This window comes from Cajanus cajan, chromosome 11 (assembly GCF_000230855.2).
Source record: "Cajanus cajan strain Asha chromosome 11, NIPB_CcT2T_4, whole genome shotgun sequence".
In the NCBI taxonomy this organism is placed as follows: Eukaryota; Viridiplantae; Streptophyta; class Magnoliopsida; order Fabales; family Fabaceae; genus Cajanus; species Cajanus cajan.
The window spans coordinates 3997769-4006280 of record NC_138527.1 but is presented as its reverse complement, the minus strand read 5'-3'; the positions used below and the strand labels follow the sequence as shown (position 1 = coordinate 4006280).

The 8512-nt window shown below is 31.1% G+C and overlaps 1 protein-coding gene across 1 annotated transcript; it reads right to left on the bottom strand.

The window, feature by feature from the left end:
- Nucleotides 1-517: 517 nt before the first annotated feature.
- On the bottom strand, nt 518-5258 carry OTP51 (endonuclease). Its single transcript, XM_020361594.3, has 2 exons — nt 4798-5258; nt 518-2695 (listed from the first exon to the last, which is right to left on the bottom strand). Exons 1-2 carry the CDS (start codon nt 5194-5196, stop codon nt 857-859), a joined length of 2238 nt encoding a protein of 745 aa, XP_020217183.1. The 5' UTR covers nt 5197-5258; the 3' UTR covers nt 518-856.
- Nucleotides 5259-8512: the final 3254 nt, after the last annotated feature.

Below are 8512 nucleotides of genomic sequence, written 5' to 3'. Positions count from 1 at the left end.
CAAATTTCCATTCCACTTTGACGCCGTCATCTCAATGTTGTCATAAATAACTGATTTATTGGCCTAAAAGTTGTTTGAAAACCCATTATAAATCCTCGTTGAACCACACTAAAATCATAGTCCGAAAACTTTGAACTCTGCAGATTCTAAATATGGATTCCGCATAATTACTCATACCTGATTTGATTTCAAAAACTAGTGCAGCATCATCTGCACCAAAAAACCGAAATACTATTCTATAAAACATTGCACAATAGAATAATTCATATCCTAAAGAAATTTAGCAATGCTATCAATCAGCATAGCAATTCAAATACCTTTGAATCACAATAACCTTGAAATGTGATTTTGTCAGCAATGGGAAAAACCTTTTTTCCCAGAACGAGAGATAACAATAAGATTGTATAATTTCCTAAATGATTTCGGCTTATATTTTGGATTAGTGAGTGTCACCACTTGCAATAGAGGATAATGTTCCCAATTAAGGAATTAAACTGTTGAACAAGAATAACGAACATTACAAGTAATGCTTCAACCATGTTAAATATAGTTAATATACGTAGAATAATACAGTTTTTAATTCTTCTCGCAGATACTCGATAATACAGTGAAGTCCCTGCTCTCTAATTATCTTTGCACCCAAAATTAGGAATATACAACTAGAATAATTCAGAGGATGGATACAAAATATTCAAGAAAGCCTTCATTTTGCAACTATTGCAGTGACTCGGTAAAAGAATATGTGGAAGTACAGAAATCAAACAAGTTCTAGAAACAGGTGTATAGCACAATCTGGCCAGGAAAACTCCTTAAAAACCTTCTCCAACCACGATCATTAATGTATTATCAGCCTTTTTCATTCGACTGAATCACTATTGAAGTTAATATCTTCAGTTTTCATCGCATCCTGCTCCTTTGTCTCGTCACCTATTTCAGGAAAATCTTTGTCTTCTATAATATACGGGTCAACCAATTTCCAGAACCAAGTTGAATTGCTTCCCAGAATACCAATCCAAAATACTCTTCCTTTCCTCTTGACTTTACAATCCATGGACATGGCTTTAAACTTTTTGACAATGTTCTCAACACCTTCACGACTTCCCTTTATTTTCAGCAAAATATCCCCTGATGAATTTCGATGGCCCCCATACATGTACCAGTATGCAAGAACACACGGTGACAACCACCTATGGACTAGTTTCGGAATCGTAGGTTCACCTTTTGACCAAAACTGATCTGCATAGAAACCAAAATGAGAGCTTGCAATGGTGCAAAACTTATCTGGTATGTTCTCGCTGTTATCACTTGGCTTACAAGTTGGATGCAGCCACTCATAAAACTGGCGATATATATGACTCTTCAGAACATAATGGCTACCAGAATTCCCATCAAAATCAAAACGAATAATGTGGTTCCTCCTTTGTTCATCAGAATCAATCCGCAAACCACCTAAAAGCAACCCAATCAAGATTTCTCTCTGCTCTTTGCTTAGCTTCAGGTTTATTGGTCTTTTAATAACTTTCCTTTTCAAGCTCATGATATAGTCAAGCTTTTCCATTAATGGGGATTCAATTTCAAACTTCTTTAGACACATAAAGTCATAGATCTTCTCTGCCTTTAAGTGATTTCCTGAAGACAGGTATCCACTTAAAATGATGTTACATGAGCGAGCATTAACACCAATAGAGGCATCACGATTCATTTGGCCAAATACATCCTCGGCCTTGTCAATATTACCTATTTTCACCAAAGAATTCAGATATATACTGTATATAGTACAATTAGGACGACATTTCTCCATGCACTGGATGAATGCCTCTTCCAATTTTTCATGTAATTCCAAATTGTAGTACATGTTTAGTAAATAAACATACGATGGCGTAAGGGGCTTCAGACCACTCTTGACAAAATCTGCCATGATTGATTCTGCCAATTCTGATTCTTTTGCTTTGCATAGTATCTCTATTATTTGACTATATGCTGCAACATCTGTTTCACCTAGTTTTGACTGCATTTCCCTAAATATATCCAATGACTTCATATGCATGCCAACCTTTGAGTAGACTTCCATTTTATAAACAAAAGTCAGAGCTGGGGGATCACTTTCAAACTTGAGAAGTTTGACCCATGTTTTCTCTGCTTCCTCCACTTCCCCTTCCCTTGCACAAGCCCTCAAGATTGACACTAGCACCTCTCTATCCTCCTCAATTCCAGCACGTAGCATTGCTTCCCTCAATTCTGCTATCCTTTCTTTATCTATGGAATCCTGATAGGTATGCAACCAAATTAGGCCCCCATAAATATCTTTACGCACATCAAGTCCAGTTGTAACCAAATGATGGTATATAAACTCAGCTTGCTTAAGGTAATTCTTTGACAACATCCCTGGACTGCTTACAAGAGCTTTGAAGAGGGAATTATGCAAGCTAAGACGGGGCTGGTAACCACCCAACTGAATCATACGATTGTAGATGCTGCATGCTTCATCCAGACAACCTTGAACAGGAGCACTAAGATAAGCAACGACTAATATATGGAATGTTGACTCACTAGGAACACGGCCTTGATTGATAATATCATCAAATACCTCACGACACTTTGAAAACTTTCGCTCTTTACCCATGTAATCTGCTAGCTTGGTAGCAAGAGCAAAATCAAATCGATACCAATTTCGTTGCATCATCCACTTGTATACCTTACGGAAGGACAAAAGAAATCAAATTTGTGAACAAACCTAGTAGCTCATGGAGAGATTTTGTAAGATGTTCTGGTTATGTAATCAAGCAAATAACTATTTACAGCCAAATACCAATTCCAAGCAATAAAACCAATTCACAGGAAGGAAGAGGACTGACTTAATAAAACAACATTTTTTAAGGTTCAAACAATTCCATAATGAATAACAATACAAAACTAGCAACAGGGAAGCTTTGCACCATTCAATATTCCACACCAAATTTATATAGCCAACAAGACCACAACAAATTTTCATCTTATTACGCCTTTATTCACAACGCTCCAGAAACAGACACATCACCTAATGATTAACCAATATCAGCAAAAGCTTTCCCTGAATCCATAGTAAACTACAGCTAACGCCCAGTTTCAAAGCACTGGAACTTCTCAAAATGTAAATTTCACAAATTTCTAAAACAACATTGTCAATCCATAACAATTTACACCACTTCATGCACAACACAAAATAGCCAATTTGTAATGAATTTAATTTATATATAACTATGAAGCACTAATACTTCAATTTGCTTTACATATCTGTATCCGATACGATATTCTTAGATACTTCATCAATATGTATTTGTGAAGTACCCCAACCTTTAAAAATATTATGAAAATTTTATTCAATCCTGATACTCTCGGATACATCATTGATATTTATTGGTGATTCGTATCGATAAAGTATCCAAATTTTTAATAAATTATGAAAGATCCATTATAGCTAAATAAGACATATAAACATATTTAATATAGAAACATAGAAACATTGGCCCTTGATGAACTCTAAATAAAAATTGTCTTCTATATAGATAATTTTAAGAAAGAAATGAAATTGGTAATATTATTTCTATGGTAAATAATAAAAAGTAATTTATGAGGAAATGGTTTATAATTTATTTGTTTTTAGTAATGTACAATAAGTATGTTTTTAATTTGAATTTGCAAAATAACAATTATATATTTATATATTTAATGTTTACAAATTTTGATCAAAATTACAATTACACATTATATTTCATGAATATTGATATATATGATAATATGTATCTTACACATATTATATCATATATATATTTTAAAATAATCGTATCGTTGTATTGGATACTGCTCTTATTGTATCGATGCATCATAGATATGCACAATCCACCTAACCTTCTTTACACATATATCCAATAAGACATGACCACTTTACGACATCATCATATTCATCAAAATGATATGACAACAAGGTGAACTCCTATAACACATCTGTGTAAAAATAAAGTTTTACTATTACATAACAGTGTAAAAAAAAAAGTTTTACAATGACAGTGTATATAAATTAAGGGCCATGCAAATCAATGTCTTTAGGACATTGGTTAATGAAATGAATCAATATGTATAAAATTTTCATTGAAAACTACTTCCTTCGTCTTAGGTTATTTTACACAGACAAAATAAAACTTATAAATAGATGAAAGTAAATAATAATTTTACAAAATTAACCTTATGATTTTTTTTTCTTGAAATGATACAACACAAAAATCACTTTCTACATAATATTATTAGGGATATAAATAAAAAAGAGATAATTAATACTGCAATGAAAAGTTAGCATGAGACTTATTTTTTCTTCTAATGAAACACTTATTATGAGAGGGAGGAAGTACAATAAAGCTATACCAGAAATTGTGCAAATACACTTTTCAATAAATAATAAATAAAAAAAATTATACTTTCGATATCAATGCCTTAACTTAAGGACTCTTGTTAACATTTTCCATAAGTTGAACTCGTTACTCTTTGGTAGAGTAGTATTAAAAGACTGTTTGGATCACCTTCTCAATAAACATGGCTAAAAAATGAAATAACCTTCTTTCATAAGCAAAAACTAACTAATCTAAAGAAGCCAATACAAGTTAGATTGTGTTTGGATAAGCTTCTCCACAAAAGAGAAAATAAGAAGAAAAATTAAAATAAGTTTCTCGAAATGCATGAGTTATTTTTCAGTGTTTATGGAAAAATTAACGGAAACAGATCCTATAAGAGAAATTGTAGGTAATGAGGAAGAGGAAGATTTACTCTAAACGCAGTTTCGTTCTCGCGAACGCGCAAGCAATGGACGAGGACGTAGGTGGCGTCTTCCTGCGTCATCCACTTCTTCTGCGCGTTGAGTATCCTGACGAGAGTCCCAGCCTTGTGCGCGGGAAGCTCCTTGCAGAGCCATGCCACTCTGGCTCTCCGCCACTCCTCCGCCACCTCGCTCAGCTCCGCCACCTCCAGCTGCGGCCCCCGCAGCTGCCTCGCCTCCGCCTCCGCCGACCGGAGAGCCTCTCTGTCCGCCGCGGTGACGGCCAGGCGCGGCAACTGGCGGCGGAGATGGTAGAGGGAGAGGGGGAGGGAGCGGAAGAGAGCGACGGTGGGATTGGGGTTGGGATTTAGGGAGAGAAGGCCTTGACGTGTCACTGATTTCACCACCATGCTGCAATGTTGTGCTTCACTCTCATCATCTTCTCTTTCAAACTCAAGCTCAGGATGGGATTGGAAAGTTTTTTGTTTTTCTTAACTATTGGGCCTGTTCGGTGGTTATGCCTCACCCAAGAGAGATCCTGGGCCTTTACTCTTTGTCTCAGGCCCGTTAAAAGCTTAGTGACGTCACGTGAGACATAAGACGAAAGTATGCTTGAATATAAGTTAGAAACAAACATCTTTCAGACCTTCACCATTGAAAATAAAACATTATTTCTAGTAAAAAAAACACTCTCAAAAACATTTATAAACTTCTATCTAAACAAATTCAAACTCCATCTTTCTTTGATCACTTCTCTTTCACTTCCCATTTGTATAATTTGTTTGCTTCAAAATTGAGAATACGTTATTTAGAATTTGTTTGCATACAAGTTTGAAAATGTTTTTGAAAATATTTTATTCAAAAATATTATTTATTTCTATTAGAGAAACTTTCAAAAACATTTATAACTTGTATTCAAACAGACTCTTATAATAAAAAAATTAGGTGATCCAATGCTCTCATAATTAAAATAAATATTCCACAGTTAACGTCACATTTTGTGTATATAGATTAGTCTAATATTTTGACCATGTTCATAAATAAAAAATAAATAAATAAGTTAGAAATAAGGAGTTATTATGTGTAGGGGAAAAATGAATGAATTATGATAATTACATATTTTTTACTTAAATATTTGTTATCATCATTTTAAAGTTGAATTAGAATTTTAAAGCTTCCTTCCCCTTAACTCAAGAACATAATCTCAACAATTTTCTCCCTCCCAATTTCTTATTCTTAGGAATTTTAATTGAGATAAGAGAATCTTAATTGTAGCTTATATCGATTATATGAGCGTGGTGATGATTGTTTTGAGTTGAATTGGTAGATGAAAGTTGAGATTGTTGAGATTCATGTTCTTTAGTTTTAGGGTTTGGAGAGAGATAAAGAAGTGATGTTGATCATGGGTTATTTTGTTGTTACATGTTAGGGTTTTATGGATAATTTTTAAAAACAATTTTAATAAAAAGAAGAACCCATGAGTAGAACAATTCATTTTCATGATCATATATTGCCTAGAACCATATTAAGGTTTTAGGTTTTACTTTTGAAATGTGTTTTATGCCTTTTGTAGTGCCCTCTATACAATTGAAAGAAGAACACATTCTTCCTCTTTAATCAACCCAAGCACCAAAGAGGATGGTTCCTTTACTTAGTCCACACGAGCATGAGGAGAGCAAAGTTTTGGTATTGTCATAGATAGACAAGTTTAAGGTTTTATGCCTCTCAAAAAACCCTCAGAGACTTCTCTCTAACTCTCTCTCTCTTAGAAAGATGTGTATAATATGATTAGGTTAACCTGTTTATCTATAGACTATAATTGATCTAATATGTCTCCTTGTTTGTACTACAAAAAAAACGTAAATTTCTTACGGACATAATCTATCGGTAAAAAGGAATATCTGTCGAAAATATAGAATTTTCGACGGATGCAAATCCGTCGAAAAAGGGGCGTAAAAAAAAAAATCAATCAGAAAATTTCTTTATGTGATTTATCCATTATAAAATTTCTCTTTCCATTTTAATAAATTTATTAATGTAACACCCTTCATATTTAACCTCTCAAGTGTTTCATTTCATGACACTTCACTTTTCAGCGTATTTTGTCCTTACTTGCAAAATTTTTGGGAAACTTTCTCAACTATATAATCTCATACTTGTACTATCTCTAGATCTTTCTCATTCCAGTGTGTCTGGACTGTTATAAAAATATAATAATATAATAATTATATTACCAATGATAATAATTATATTAAATTTAATTAATCTTTATTTGTATATATACTTACTTTTATAATTAACAATCTACTTATTTCTATTTAAAATTAATATTATGATATAATTTAAGTTATTTATTATAAATTTAAAAGTTTAAATAATAATTTATATATTTTAAAATATTATTTTTAGAATTTATAATGATAATATAATTTATAAAATTATGAATATTTATTTATTACATACTTATAAATTAAATTTTAACATTTTAAATAAATTATTAATTAACTTAATACATTTATTTATCTTAAATCTAAGATATAAAATTCAAAAAATGTACTTATCCTTATTTTATTTTCTAATTATCAACTATTAATAAAATACTAATTTAAAATCTTATCTAGTTATATCATAATAATTTCATATCAAATTTAAAACTAGATATTAGTTATATAAAAATATCAAGATCATATAGTAAATTTTTAATAAGATTCTAGTTAAATAATTTAAAATAATTAATTTTTCAACTATATTGTTAGCAAACAATTTATTCCAAAGCTAATCAATTTTTTTTCTATATTAATTATTAGTAAAACTTAATAACTTTTAATTTAATAGTTGGATCACTGAAATTAACATACACCATGAATTATATAATTGTTAATTTTCGTCAAAAATTCTTACATTTTCGACAAATATAAATTTGTCAAAAATATTCCATCAGTAATATAACTTTTCCTATGAATTTTTTTCCATAAAAAATATAAACTTTTTGACAGATTTATATCTGTTAGAAATTACCGACGGATATATCTGTCGGAAATTATCGACAGATATATCTATCGAAAATATAAATTTGAGATTGTTAAGATTCATGTTCTTTAGTTTTAGGGTTTGGAGGGAGATGAAGAAGTGATATTGATCATGAGTTATTTTGTTGTTACATGTTAGGGTTTCATGGGGTTTTAAAAACAATTTTAATTAAAAGAAGAACCTATAAGTAGAACAATCCATTTTCATGATCATATATTGCCTAGAACCATACAAAGTGTAACACCCCGATTTTCATAAAAATATATTAATATTATGTTATATAATTCTTTTAATATTTTAAATGTGTTTATTAAAGAATTTGAATATTATTTTAATTATATATATGGGCTCTATTTTATTATAAATCTTGATTTATAATTATTATTTTAATTGGTGAAGTAGGAGTTATTTTATAAAGTGTATTTTATTATTATGTTCATGTTATTTGATTAAAGAAAGGAATATGTTCAATCATATATATATATATATATTAATTATTTTATGAGAAAGGGAAGGAAGGAGGTGTTGGTAAATGATTAATTATTATTATTATTATTATTTATTTTATTAATTAAGAAAAAGAGGTTAAGGAAGTTATCATGAGTTACAAGTTATTTTCACGTATTCACTTATGCTCATTTTCTTCTAACCCTCATTCTCTCTTACGCTCTGAAGAACAAGGGAACCCTCGAAGTG